Here is a 15,510-nt window from a genome sequence, read left to right as displayed (position 1 = left end):
GCCCAGGAATTTGACGTTGCAGTGAGCCATGAGCCATGGTGACGCCGCTGCCTTCTAGCTTGGCTAACAGAGTGACAACTCTGTCTCAAAAAAAAAAGAAAGCAAAAAAAAAATGCTAGATTATTTTCAAGCCCTGCATTTTTTTTTTAATGGGAAAAGTACTTAAATATTTACTGTCATGCAAGTTTACACAAAACTGGCCAAACCTTAACCAGAATGACTGCAAATTGTGGGAATTAATTACAGTGGTTAGAACCAAATACAATGAATTGAAAGTTCATATAAATCAGATTATTTATACTTTGAATTGTTCTTTGTGGAGATGGTATGTGATATTTTTGTCTCTAGGATGGGTACCCCTTCATTAACAATTTTTTATTTAGCAAATTGGGTTTCTGTTATGGAACATAGGAGGATAAAAAGGTACAGTTTCTGCCTAAGAGGATGACAGACTTGTATACAGATAAGACAAAGGGATGATTGAAAGAGTAAGAAAATATGATAGGAATAGATGGGACATTAAAATTCCCATTAGGCACCACTGGTATGATAATGGGAGCAAGTTTTATGATACCTTGGTAGAAAAGTAGAGCAAATTATAGAAGCTGTGCTAAAATTCTATACCTGAGTACCTCAATATTTTGCTCTATTAAGAAAGTAGTTGAACATCAATTATGTTTTCATAATTATGTTAATTATACTTGAAGAAAATGAATAGCTTTTTTCTCAGCACCATGAAAAGAACAAAGGTTTTTCTGCTTAAAATTACCAAAACAAATTTTATAGTTTTATATTATTAATTGAAGACCATGGAAAATACTTCTAATAATAAATTACATTAAATAGATTGTAACAAATGGCACTAAACAGATTGACTACTAATATATTACTAATAAATTAAATGCAGTTATTTATTACTAATATAATAAATTGCACTAGATTTGCTTAGACTGCTCCATATAGTAGCAAGAAGAGCACCCATGCTTTACTTTTTAAAGCTTATTTCCCAGATTACTTGGGAGAATCTAAGGCCTTGTATTCTTCTTTCAGAATTCTCTGTGTGGATATCAGATCCGAATGGAATCTCGAGCTTGTGAATCTACCAGGTTACTCTATTGTACAACAGGCGTTTTGCTAAGGAAACTTCAAGAAGATGGTCTTCTCACTAATGTGTCTCATGTTATTGTAGATGAGGTGAGTAGATTTTATAGTTGCATCCAGAAATTTGAAATATTTTTATATTAAAGAGACGTTACTTTTAACATTTTCTCTGTGCTTACCAAATGCCAGATACTTCATACGTAATAATGTAATTTCCTAACAAATGTCTCATATTAATTGATTTATTTCATAAATACTATTTGCTATATGCAAATTATCTATTTTATATATAATGTATTTTTACATAAATTCATTTAATCCTTTCAGCAACCCAATGAAGTAGTATATAATTTGGTTTTTCTTTTTTTTTTTAATTCTTATCTATATAAATTACCATCTATTTGATGAGGTTTTCCAGATCTATGTCATCCATCAGGAGCTTCCTGAGCTTCAGACATAAATAGCCAACTACCTTTTAAATACCTTCAGTCTCAGCAACTTCAAACTCCGCCTTTCCAAAACTCAACATCTTCTCCCTGCTCGTCTTATATGAGTTGCCCCTCCTCCTCTCCTGAATCTCAGTGAATGATCCCCACAATCACCTGGTCAAACCACCAAAGTAAAAACGTCCAAGATTTTTCTTTCTTTCTCCCACATTGCCTCCATCCATTTACCTAGTCCTTTTATTCTGCCTTTCTCAAATGCATTCACTTTTCTTCATATTCACTGGTGTTATCCTTATAGAGTCCACCATTATTATCTCTTTAGTTACTACAGAAGCCACTAATGAATTAAATTTCCTGCTTTCTGCTTTACTCTCCACCACATTCTCCACATTATAGCCAGAGTTATCCTTTTTAAAATAAAACTCGGATCACATGATTCCTCTGTTTTACAATGCTTTAATCACTCTCCTCCGTGACTCTTTAGGGTAAAGTCTCAACTCCTTACCATGGTTTATAAGGCCTTGCGTAGCAGTTTATTCAGTACCTAGTTTTGTCTCTTACCCATCTGTTATCCCATTCTCAAATGTTTTTGTTTTTCCAGTTTCTGAAATGATTATTATCCCTCTTTCCACTGTGTTTTTGTACACAGTGTCCCTTGACATGAACACTTTTTCTTTCCTTTCTCATCCTGTTTCTTCCTCTTCCTTCTTTTCTTTTCAAACTCATCCTTCAGTTCTCAGCATCAGTGGCAATTTGTCCTAGTAACCTTTCTGACCATCTGGATTAGCTCCCCTTCATATGTAATTTCAAACCATCCTGTACAATATCTTCTTACTGCACTAAAAACTCTCAAATGAAGAGAACTTGGTCTTGGTCACTTTTTAATCTGTAGCACCTAACGCAATGCTGAGTACTTACTATTTGTTAGTCTCTGTTCTAAAGGCTTTGCATTATCTCATTTGATTGTCACAGCTCTATGAAGTTTGCGTTATTTGTATTCTTTTATAGAAGAAATAGACCTAGAGATATTTAAATAACTTTAATTAAGTCATCCTGTAAGTGACCAAGCCAAGAATTGGACCCAAGCAATTGATTCCAGAGCCTGAACACTTAACCACCATCTCCCTTCCAAGTAAATGAATAAAACCTGTTTTAATTTATCATCTTGATGTACTTTATCTTTGTGTACTACCTCAAGTCTGCTGTGAAATAAAATGGAGTAGAAATAAATCAGAGTACAGAAAATTGAAAGACAGACTTATCTTTACATTATACATTCAGTATTCTTTACATTCTTATACATTCAGCAAATATTTGTTAAGTTCTGACAATATAATTTGCCTATACTCTATAGCAGTTTTACAGCGCTATTCCCTAAAATACATTTGTTGGAAGACCATGAAACCCTTTTTCCTGGACAGTGATAGATACCCTGTCATATTCCTACTGGTCAACTCCCCATTTTCTACATAGTGGATAAATTGTCTTGTGGTAATGGTGACCATACCGTTTTATATTAGTGGCAGAGATTTAGGAGTCACCCTTGTTTCTAAGTGAAATTTGGGATATACCCTAATCTTATCAGCCACATCTGATTTGATTTTACAAACCATCTCCTGGGATAGTCCTACTGTCCTGGCTAATCATGTGCATTATATGCTGATTTTCAATGGCTTCAATATTAGAGAATGACTTTACTTTTAATTCTGAAGATCTGCCTTATTTGAAACATACAGCTCCTTCCCTGCTCGTGTACTGACTATACTTAAATATTGATTAACTTTTAGTAGATTTGAGTGTTTGATTGTATAAGCCTCATACTAGACCTTATATAGGATATGATTAGTTTTTTTATTTCCTTTATACTAGGTTCATGAAAGAAGTGTTCAGTCAGACTTCCTACTAATTATCTTGAAGGAAATTTTACAGAAACGTTCTGATCTACACTTGATTCTAATGAGTGCCACTGTGGACAGTGAAAAATTTTCTACATATTTCACACACTGCCCTATTCTCAGAATTTCAGGAAGAAGTTATCCTGTTGAGGTAAGTTTTCTTTCTAAGGTGTGTGTAAGCAGAAACTGCAGTCCCCACAGGGAGTTTCCCCAGAAGACTATTCCTAGGTACAGCGAGTCAACAGAGAACCTGGAGGCAGCCTTGAGAATCACATGACTGGTGCTGCCTTGCCTGAGGGGTGGGTAGGAGAGAAAAGAGAGTTCTGATGAAAGACAGACCTGAGGGCTACAGAATATAAAACTTATTTTCACATCATCATTATATCCAGATTACGAGTGGCTACCTGGCAGTAAGGAATTCCTCTTTTACCCATCCCTCAAATTTAGGGTTGTCTTTGAAGCTTCCTTTCTGCATATTCTATTCTTAATGCTTACCTTTTTAGTTCAGCTGATAAAAATCTCCTCCTTTTATCGTTTTCACATAAAAAGAAAAACCTATACACCGTAATGTAATTTGCCCTGAGACTTTAGGGACAACCCATTTATATCAACCAAGTTCTTCATTCCCAAATAATACTAAAAAAATTTTTTTTTCATGATATTGTAAATTAGCATTTCGTGACATTCAAAAGGTGATGATCCCCTCGTACTCTTTTTGTTTTGTTTTTTTCTTTTTTCCTCTTTTTTTTAATCAGAATATTATGGAGGTACAAACTTTTTGGTTACATAAATTGCTTTTGTACAGTTCGAGTCAAAGTTATTGTACCCGCCCTTGTTCTCTTTAAAATGATATTTATTGAAACGAATTTGAATTCACCCACTTACATGCCTTACTCTATGCAGGTTTTTCATCTTGAAGATATAATAGAAGAAACAGGCTTTGTGCTGGAGAAAGACTCAGAGTATTGTCAGAAATTTCTGGAGGAGGAAGAAGAAATAACCATTAATGTTACAAGCAAAGCAGGGGGAATAAGAAAGTATCTGGTAAAAAGAAAACTTTTTGAAAGATGTTCGATTATGATATCCAGGGCATAACCTGCCAAGAGAGTTATGCCCCAGGAGTTAAAATCATATGGCTAACACAGTGAATTTGAGTATAATTTGGTAGAAGAAGAACAGATATGAGTATGAGCAAATTTTAAAGCTCATTTCTTTAATCTTTATTTCATAGACTATAGTCTTTGATTTGTGATATTTTAATTGTATTTTTACACTGTTCTGGGCTATTTAGATACAAATATAAAATCAAGTAACCATATAAGAAACAACTTCTTATAAAAATTTCATACCAATGATCAATTATTGACCAAATTTATAGTGATTTTCTCTACTTTGTCTCAACACCATAGGTGGTCAGTCAGGATGGGGCAGGCCCAAAACCTAGATCCTTGCCTTTGGTTTTCTTAGCAGCCTTCGTCCTGGCAGAAGCCAACCTTAGCTCTATAGTGAAGCTATCTAGGGCAAGCATAGTTCTTCCTAGGGAATTAGTCTAAATTATGTGTGTTTAGAAATATCACAAAAGCTATATTCTTTTGCATTTTAGCCAGTGGTACTAGATCCAGCATTTTCATTACGTCCATGGTATTTTATGCATATATCTAATCTGGTGAAAACACAAAGTTAAAGCTACTTTCTCTTTTAATAAACAGATAAACCAAGAAAGCAAAAACTAAAATTTTTCCCTAAAACACTGGAGATAAAAATTACAAACTAAGAAAGATTTCAGAAATGTATAGTTCTTTCAAAAGAGATGATTGGAATTCAGTAGCCAAAGTAGAACATAGAAGGAATAAGGCAGGTATAAACTACTTATTAAAGTTATTCTAATCTCTCTTGGCCTGGCTGCTTTTGAATTACCACAGAATAATGCATACATGATTATAATATATTTTTTAACAATTCTTTTAGTATATACGTGACAAGATTAAAAGATTTTGCCATAATTAGGAGCTGGATGAAATTAAATTATAGGAGAGATATGAAATTTTCTGAAACTTTTTCCACTTTTAAAAATTGTACTCTTCCTATGTTTTAACAAAATAATGGTGACAATGAGGAAAATATAGATTTGAATGAATACCTTCTTTTTTCCTTCTTTGTGTTATAAAGATACTTAATGTTTTTGTTCAGCTCCCTCTGGTTGGGTTTCTTTTAGGAATACATCCCAGTTCAGACTGGAGCGAATGCTGATTTAAATCCATTTTACCAAAAGTACAGCAACCGCACTCAGTATGCTATTCTCTACATGAATCCTCATAAAATCAACCTGGATCTCATTTTGGAACTTCTTGCATACTTAGGTATCTTTCTTTTTCTAATGTGTCTCCATTTGTTTTGATAAAACATTTCTGCTAATGGGAGATCTTTTATTAATATTTTATGTGTTGTTCCTTATTTTAAATATTGTGTCTTTTTTAAAATTTCAGACAAAAGTCCCCAATTCAGAAATATTGAAGGAGCAGTATTGATCTTTTTACCAGGTCTTGCTCATATTCAACAGTTGTATGATCTCCTGTCAAATGATAGAAGATTTTATTCTGAACGGTAACTATACATCTTCATTTTATTTCTGGCAGTTTTAACACATTGTCTGCCACATAAAAAAACCAGAAACTTTTCCTTGGGGCCACAGTGTTTGTTACCATAATAGAATAAAAACTTCAAGTGTAATTTAAAGGTAAATATAAATAGAAAAACGAAGTTTATTGACTTCTATTCCTTTAACCCATGTTTTTAGAATTAAATTGTCAATATTAATTGTAACAATAAGAACATTGATAAGTAAGATTTTATATATGCCTCATGTGGCCCCAGCGTCAAAACTAGAGTGAGTTAAATACAACTCTCATAGCAGTTAGTGTGTTAAAATAGAAAACTGCTTGGTACATTAAAACTCATGATCAGAGTTTTCAGTCTTTTCACCTTTAGTTAAAATTGTCCATTGTGAAACAAGTTTTCTTTTTGTTTTTTTACATTTCTATTTTAGTATTTTATCTACTAAAAATGTTTAGGTACTATATCTGCATTTGTTCTATTTTCTTAATATGATATGCAGAGGGGATCGTGTGTTTAAGAGTAAGGTGGTGACTCCCCTCCCCCAACCCACTCAATTGTGCAAAACCCCAGCAATGTTGCTGTTTATCATCCATGTGTATTGAATCAGCTATTTACTATGTCTTTTTTGATATAGCTTATTACTGCTGTAACGGTTATCACTTCAACATTAGAACATTTTTTAATCTTATATTTCATACAATTTATTCATATTAAATTTTTTTCTCTATGATGGGTATATATGGGATTTCACTGTACCATTCTGTGAACTCTTGTGTTTAAATTTTTTCATAATAAAAAATTTTTAAGTTGCTTCCTATATGCAAATAAATTTTGTTATTCTTTGCAGTGTCTTCTAAAGAGAAACTCTTGCTAAGAACTATGATTTTAACTTTCAGATATAAAGTGATAGCTCTGCATTCTATTCTTTCAACCCAAGATCAAGCTGCAGCATTCACACTCCCTCCTCCAGGAGTCAGGAAGGTAAAATTCAGTACAGCAAACTTACATGTGGTCCACCTGGGAGTATTTCATGACAGCATTGTGACTTTTTATCATCAAAGTCAGTTGTTAATATTAAGTGCCATATAGTACATGGCAGACTCCAGGCAGGTTAACATAATGAGAAGTAAACCCAATAATAAAATTCAAGCAATTTGAATATTTACATTATGTGCTATTTAAGGGACCAGACTTTTGGGGGGAGTGGTAGTTGAGAAATGTGGTATGGATGTTGCTTGCAAAAAAAATAAAATAAAATAAATCACTACTTTTTCCGAAGAAAGCATCATGAAGGAGATTGGATGTCAGAAGCTATTTAAGTCCTGGGTGGATTCTTGTTCTCTAGACTGTTCATCCCTGATTATTTTTACAGTACATAGACCATTAGGTAGGGGGGAAAAAACATCAAGAGTTTTCATTGTGTCCTCTGTTCAGGATTCTGAATGAAAAGTTGCTTAGCAAAGAGTTTCTCAGATTTTTTTATTTTTATTTTTTGAAACAGGGTCTTGCTTTTTCTCCCAGGCTGGGGGACAGTGGCATGATCATAGCTCACTGCAGCCTTGAATTCCTGGGCTTCAGGTGATCCTCCTGCCTCAGCCTTCCAAGTACCTGGCATGCGCCACTTCACCCAGCTAATTTTTCTATTTTTTATAAAGACAGTGTCTCACTATGTTGCGTGAGTTGGTCTCAAACGATCCTCCTGCCTGGGCCTCCTAAGAGTTTCTCAGATTTTGAACCCTCTCTCAGGAGTAAAAAGAGCACAATGTGGGAAGTGTGGGAAACACAGAGCATCTGGAAAGAACCCGACTGTAATGCAGGAAGCCAGGGCTGTAGTTCCTAAACTGCTGCCATCTGTATAGCCTTTGGCAACCACCCAACCTCACTTACCTTTAAAAGGGATTGGATATAACTGATGCCTTTCTAATTGTGCTCTAAGAACTCCAGAGCTTCTGAGGCTGTGCTCTTATCTGTAACATTTGTGCTTCCCTGTAAGATTTGATTTAAAGAAGAGTTCCATCCATTAACAATAAAATTTGAACACTACTGATGTAGAATGATCGTGTAGGTCCCATGCAGCTCTTAATGATAATCTGGGTTCCATTTCCTAGGATAAATGAATAAGAAAAGCAATCATTCAATATTGAACTACACAGCTGAAATAGAGTAATACGTATTGAATTTGACCTGGAATTTCCTAAACGTTTTATCTCCAAGGATTCAACAGAAAAAAATGCAGAAGATTGCACTATTCAGCCATCATTGTTAAGAACTTTAGAGCTAGACCTAAGCAATCATCCATTTCGACCTCCCAATTTACAGTTGAGGTAACTGAGGCCCAGAGAGGTAAAGTGACTTCTCCTAGGTCACAAAGCTAATAAATAACAGAGCCAGGACAGCAACCCAGTTCTTCTCATTAATGTGCTATTTTTTTTCCTAATAATTGTGAAGGGTTGTGTTATCTCCATTCTCTGACCCAGCTTCCCATTCTACTTCTGTTATTTTTAAGATGACTGACTAAAATTAGGGGAATGATATTTTTTTTAGAATAAAAATCTATAACTTTAATTAGCAAGCTGAGCTTATGAAACTAAGAGAACATATCAAAATTATACAATAGCAAATAGATTATAAATTTTTGTGAATAAAATTGAAATTCACTTTTAAAAATCCATCAGCTCAAACTATCTAAAGAAATTTAAATGATGGTATATTGCTGAAAGTTGCCTAAATGTTTTAGCTTTTTGTTTATTTTCAGATTGTTTTAGCAACAAATATTGCAGAGACGGGTATCACTATTCCAGATGTTGTATTTGTAATTGATACTGGAAGAACAAAAGAAAATAAGTAAGTTTGAATTTCCCAAATCAAAACATTTTTAACCTGGGGCTCTTAGATTCTTAGAAGTCATAGAATTATATAGGAGGAATCCCAAATGTCCTAATTCTGCCCAAAGCAAGAAGCTTTAGAGAAACTATAGGAAACTTTAAAATGTCTTAGAGTAAATGTCAGAATTTCATGTCATGAGTTTTCCCATAAGTAATGCCAGTGTACTGCTACTTTTAGAAAAATGCTGAGAAAATTTTCAGAACATAAATTTTTATAGATCCTTTTTTGTTTGTAAAATAAATTATTTAAGAAAAAGCATTATTTGTGGGGTTATAAAAAAAGAACATGGGTTTTGGAGTCAGAGCTGGATTTAAATCTCTTGAGCAAGTAATATAACCTCTCTAATCATCAGTTTCCTCATATGTAAATGGGGAAAATGAAAATTTCATATCTGAAAGTGCCTAGTACAGTAACTGGAACATAATAGGTAACCATAACTAAATCTTTAACAAAAAGATTACTACATTATGTTTATGTTGTATAAATAGAGGAGACCACCTTTAGTAATTTATTATAATCTATATATACTATCCCCAATATTAGGAAACCGTAGCAATATTTGAAAAAGAATATTCAATAGAAAATAAATTCTTGATTCTTTGATTTGTGCCTTTAGAGGAAATGTTTTCAGGGTTTAACTGTATCTTGTGGAAGGTACCTTGAATTGTAATGTTCACAGTAGCATTTCTCAAACTATTTCAAAGGATTCTCATCGTATAATTAATAGATATTCGTCTAAAATAAAAAAGATTCCACGATCAGATTAGTTTGAGCAAGGGTAAATTTTTTTCTTGTGCCAGAGCTTTTAATTTGGTAGTATGAGATTTAGTATGCAATGCTTGCTATTTAATAAGTTATTAAATATGAAAAATGATTTGAGAAATGTTGGTCCACTATAATAACTTTTTTTAGCCTATGTTCAACTTAAAGAGTCACATATTCCCAGCTTTTTCCAGTTTTGATTTAAAGTCAATTGTCTACATATTCTCTCCTAAAACATTTCTTTAGGTACCATGAAAGCAGTCAGATGAGTTCTTTGGTCGAGACATTTGTCAGTAAAGCCAGTGCTCTGCAGCGCCAGGGTAGAGCTGGGAGAGTCAGGGATGGCTTCTGCTTCCGAATGTACACAAGAGAAAGGTATGGCATAGCACTGGAAATTTCAAGCCCATAAATCAGTACTGTGTGACATTTCTGATAAAGTATATTTAGTATTATTTTATTTTGTTTTTCAGATTTGAAGGCTTTATGGACTATTCGGTTCCTGAAATTTTGCGTGTACCTTTGGAGGAATTATGTCTTCATATTATGGTAATCCCTGGGGGAGGTGCAGATGAGTTTTGTTCTTCATTTCTTTCTAGAAAAAAATGAAGACCTAAATTTATTTACCTTATATTGCTTTACATTTTCAAGTATTTTACTCTTTAATGTATGTCCCTTTCCATCTTTTTATAAGTAAATCCTCTGTGTTTTGATTTTGCTTTGTATACTCATACTTTATAGATTAGAATATGGCCTCATAACCTAGACCAGTAATTCTCAACTGGTGCCAATATTGCCTGCCAGGGGACATTTGACAATGTTTGGAGGCATTTTTGGTTGTCATAATTGGGCAGGTGTAAAATACTACTGGTATCTAGTGGATAGAGATCAGGGATGTTGCTAAAAATCTGACAGTACACAGGACAGCTCCCTAAAACAAAGAATTATCCAGCCCTAAATATCAGTAGTGCTGAGACTGTGAAACCCTGACCTAAACCATGGTCTTTCTAGAATGAAAGATGTATAATGCCCTTCATTTCTTGGGTTTTTGACTGTAAAAATCAGGAATGAAGAAACTAAAAATGTGGGTTGGAAGATCTCATCTTTATGCATTCCCCCCCCAAAAAACACACATATACTCACAATACTCTCTCCCTCTCCCCCTTCCATTATAAGAAAAATAATAGGATAGTGTATTCACAATTTCACCCTCTTTGGTCAAAATTTTACTAAACTGAGATTTAGTTCCAATATCATGTCTTTGGGTAGTGTTAATTGTTTCTGATCATATACCAATTTTATCATTCTTTTTTAATCTGCAGAAATGTAATCTTGGTTCTCCTGAAGATTTCCTCTCTAAAGCCTTAGATCCTCCTCAGCTTCAAGTAATCAGCAATGCAATGAATTTACTCCGAAAAATTGGAGCTTGTGAACTAAATGAGCCAAAACTGACTCCATTGGGCCAACACCTGGCAGCTTTACCTGTGAATGTCAAGATTGGCAAGATGCTTATTTTTGGTGCCATATTTGGCTGCCTTGACCCAGTAGTAAGTCAAACGATGCTGCTGCTACTTCACTTAAATGTCATTTGGCCAGGAAATTATTAAATTTGGAAACAATGTTTAAGTTTTAATTTAAGTGTTTTTTAACTAACTAGAATGTCTGTACTAACATTAAAACCCAGGGGGCCTAAATGCTTGATGAAAATTTTTTAATATAATATTTAATTTTTTATATTTATATACTTGAAAATCCATTCATTTTCTTAAGTGTATAGTAGGTACTATTTTGTAAGTGAGTTTGGCTTGTCTAGAATTTTGCTATCAGATGACCCACATGAAATATTTATTTAATTGAATATGTAGTGGACAATTCTCAGGAAGCTTTGAACACCACAGACTTTGAGAAATAGAATCAAAAATTTTTTCCTTTCCTTTTCTGGGTTCTTTTTCTGAGGCAGTAATTATCAGAGTTCTATTTTCTCAAATTATCTCAGAATTAACAAATTCTGTGCATATGTCTGAATCTCTGGGCATTTATGCCTGCTGTGCCATTCATTCCAACTTTCCAACTTTATCAAGCTGTGGCCTTTTCTGGGATTACAGGTTGAGGCTATATTAAAAATAGAATGGAGAGAATGTGAATTAACTAATCTGGGCTTTTTCTTTAGTATCAGAAATAGGTGCTCACCAGAATTGTGCCCAAGTTCAAAAAATAACCTCTTTCATGATGGTTTATCGGATAACCTGCAACAACAAATGGGTTGTTATGTAGTCCCAATTATTTTTAAAGAGCATTGCAGACAATAGAAATTCAATAGTCTAGGAGTCAAGAAAACAGACTAAATTGCCTCTAACTATATGACAGACTATAAATCACTTACACAAATGTTTAGTTTTTTTCTTGGATTGTGGTGATATTACCTCCTTATTGCACATAAATGGTATAAAAATAAAGTGATATATTTTTTAAATTCCATAAAATGAAACTAAAAGTAACTATTTAAAATAAAAACAGCTTGAGCCCAGGAGTTTGAGGCCGCAGTGAGCTATGATGATGCCACTGTACTCCAGCCTGGGTGACGTTCAGAACAAGACCCTGTCTCTTAAAAAATAAGTAAATAAGTAAAATGAAAATATAAATTAGCTATGGTAGAACATGATAAATGTACTGAAAACAAGGAACAGGCAACTTAAAGTGTGATTGTTTTATAATATACTTTCTTTTACAAATTAACTGCCTTGTATACCTCTTCAGTGACAAATTGTTTGCTTATTTATGGATAGGCAACACTGGCCGCAGTTATGACAGAGAAGTCTCCTTTTACCACACCAATTGGTCGAAAAGATGAAGCAGATCTTGCAAAGTCAGCTTTGGCCATGGCAGATTCAGACCATCTGACGATCTACAATGCGTATCTGGGGTAAAGAAATGATCTAAATGTTATCAATAAGCCAATGACCTGAGGTTATTTACTTTTTTAAAAAATTTATCTTTGACTATCATTAAAATTATACATCTAAAATTTTAATTTATTTTTAGTTATTTCATCGTCCAAGGTATAATTATTTTAGAGATTTATGTGTTTTATAATCCTAAAATTTAAGAACCATATACTTGACATTATTATATGTATCTTATCTCATATTTGCAGTCACTTAATAACTTACTATTACACATAAACAGAAAAAATATCTATTGCAGTTGAAATTCTTATATACAATGGGTAGCTGCTACAACAAGCAAGACCTCTCCCCTTTTTAAATGATCATAATTTATTTAAATCTTAACTTTGGTTACTAGCTCTGGAAGAGAGTTTGCAAAGAAAACATGGTGACCTTTGTTACTTAATTAACATTTTATTTATCTAGGTGGAAGAAAGCACGGCAAGAAGGAGGCTATCGTTCTGAAATTGCATATTGCCGGAGGAACTTTCTTAATAGAACATCACTGTTAACCCTAGAGGTAATTCTTAATACAGCTCCCTAATTCAGAGTCATATAGATAAACTATAATAGGCTTATTTTAGAAAAAAGAATGCCTAGGATAGTGTTTGACACATAGTAAGGGCTTAGTAAATATTTGTTAAATTAATATATTTGTGATTTTTTTTTGTTTCTTCCAACAAGTAACCTATATATATTACACAGTGTAAAACAGTATTTAACAATCATATTTAAGAAATAATTAAAAAGAGGCAACATGGTTTCATAAAAATAACACTACCTTGGGAAGAAGGATAGTTAATCTCTTTAAGTCTCAGTTTTTCATTTAAAAACATGAGTTGAAGGAGAATAATCTATAGTTCTTCTCAACTCTGAAATTTGGTTGTTATTTTTAATTATAGAAAATTTCAAACATACGTAAAAGTAGACAGAATAGTATAATGGACTTTCAGGTACCCATTTCCCACTTTCATAGTTATCAGCTTGTGGTCTGTCTTGTTTTACTTTATACTTGCCTTATTCAACTCTCTGCCTTCTAGAGTAATTTGAAGCAAATCCAAGGCATCAGATTTTTGTGTGTCTCTAAAGTATAGGATTCATTTTTCTTTAGCCTTATCACACCTAAAAAAAAATTCCTTAATATCATCAAATATACTAACAATGCTTAAATATCTTCAATTATCTCATAAATATTTTTTTTAACAGCTAGTTCAAATCATGATCCAGACTAGGCCCACATATTAAATTTGGTTGATATGTCCCTTAAATCTCAATCTGTAGTTACCCCCTCTTATTTTCTTCCTATTTGCCATTTATTTTTTGAAGAAACCAGGTAAATTGTCCTATAGAATTTCCTACATTCTGGAGATGGCTGTTTGTGTCCTTGTGACATTATTTAATATGATCTTCTGTGCCCTATATTCCCTGTAAATTGGTGTTTTATGTCAAGAGGGTTTAATACAATTCAGGTTCATTTTTCTTTTCCTTTTAGAGTTTTCTCCCTTTTTGTAATGTTAAAATTTCTCAATGGAGTCAGCCAGATTCATCCACTATAAAATTCCCCATTGGCTTTTCATGTAATGATTTTATTTATTTATTTTTATTATTTCAGCATATTATGGGGGGTACGTAAGTTTAGGTTACGTATATTGCCCTTGTCCCCCCACCCCGCAATGTAATTGTTTTAGCAGCCATTGATAACACTCAGATCCATTGTTTTATTGGGGTTGCAAAATGGTGACACTATAATTCTGATTATTAGCTAGAATTATTTCACAAAGAACTTTTCCCTTATCAATATTTCAATACCCCAAGGTACCATTTTATACAAGAAAATTAGGATAAATGCTTGATTCTTTCATTTTACTTAGCAGTTTTCATAATGAGTTGATTCTTAAACATCTCCACAGGTAATCAATGAATGTTGTCTTTTATAAAAATCATTATAAGCTTATTGATTTAAATATATCTGATGTGTTTCAGTTCTCTATGAATATTAATTTTTTAAAATTCAGATTGCCCATTGCTTGGAAAGTGAGAGCCCCTTCAAGTTGGCCCCTGCATCCTTTTCACATAACCCTAGCAACCTTTGATGGCTTCCTTGCTTTGGGTAGGACAAGCTGTTCAGGCATATCTTGTGCATTTTATACTCCAGGCTTGGAATTAGTCATTTTTCCAAAAAGCCCTGATTCCTTTTAATGAAATTCTTTTATATGTTCATAAATATTGGCCAGGTATTTGGTTACAGTGTGGAATGGCTAGTTATGAAAAGGTATCCAAGGCATCATACCCTCTGGCTGGTTATGACCAAGTTTATCAGTCTGCTCTTAGAAAGGGAAACAAGATCCTTATGCCCATCACTCAGGTTGCCATTCATGACCAGGATTATTTCTGGGAAGACAGACAATAGAAGTGTGGTTAAAATGTAAAGACAAGTGATTGTGAAAAGCAGTGCTCCTTCACAAACATGATCTTTATATTTTTATTGATATTTATTTAAAGGGAAATGATGTGTAATATAGATATCCTATTAAAGTATAGAAAATAAAGTTAATATATCTCTCACATAATTCCTTTATACTCATATTTTACAAGGTTAAAAATATTTTTTCCCTTATAATTTAACCCACTACTTTTTGTGATTTAAAATAACTGCTGGGATGACAGCAGGGACTTCTCTAACTAGAATGAACTTTGTTTTTCTCAAAGCAGACAAAGGGCTACATTGAAGACATAGCTACCTCTGGGCCAACTGATTTGGGATTCAAGATGTGAAAATCCCAGTCAGTTGACCCAGAGGTGGCTGTGTCTTCAATATAGCACTTTCTCCTTTGTCCCCTCTCTAGTTCCTACCAACTTCCA

General features: G+C 33.4%; 1 protein-coding gene across 3 annotated transcripts in view; it reads left to right on the top strand.

Moving 5' to 3' along the window:
• The window catches only part of DHX29 (DExH-box helicase 29), a 43,660-nt gene that overhangs the window by 20,908 nt on the left and 7,242 nt on the right, over nt 1–15,510 (top strand). For all 3 annotated transcript variants that reach the window (XR_011235944.1, XM_069492634.1, XM_069492633.1), the window contains exons 12-23: nt 1,051–1,194; nt 3,417–3,593; nt 4,346–4,486; nt 5,658–5,802; nt 5,929–6,046; nt 6,955–7,039; nt 8,814–8,902; nt 9,953–10,081; nt 10,177–10,252; nt 11,026–11,250; nt 12,490–12,626; nt 13,075–13,168. Coding sequence is in view for 2 of the 3 variants with exons in the window: in XM_069492634.1 (XP_069348735.1) it covers nt 1,051–1,194; nt 3,417–3,593; nt 4,346–4,486; nt 5,658–5,802; nt 5,929–6,046; nt 6,955–7,039; nt 8,814–8,902; nt 9,953–10,081; nt 10,177–10,252; nt 11,026–11,250; nt 12,490–12,626; nt 13,075–13,168 (1,560 nt within the window). In the remaining variant the exon portion in view is untranslated. The remainder of the gene's footprint in view (nt 1–1,050; nt 1,195–3,416; nt 3,594–4,345; nt 4,487–5,657; nt 5,803–5,928; nt 6,047–6,954; nt 7,040–8,813; nt 8,903–9,952; nt 10,082–10,176; nt 10,253–11,025; nt 11,251–12,489; nt 12,627–13,074; nt 13,169–15,510) is intronic.

Source organism: Eulemur rufifrons, chromosome 17 (genome assembly GCF_041146395.1).
Source record: "Eulemur rufifrons isolate Redbay chromosome 17, OSU_ERuf_1, whole genome shotgun sequence".
In the NCBI taxonomy this organism is placed as follows: domain Eukaryota; kingdom Metazoa; phylum Chordata; class Mammalia; order Primates; family Lemuridae; genus Eulemur; species Eulemur rufifrons.
The sequence above is the reverse complement of the archived record's forward strand: the minus strand, read 5'-3'. Positions and strand labels throughout refer to the sequence as shown.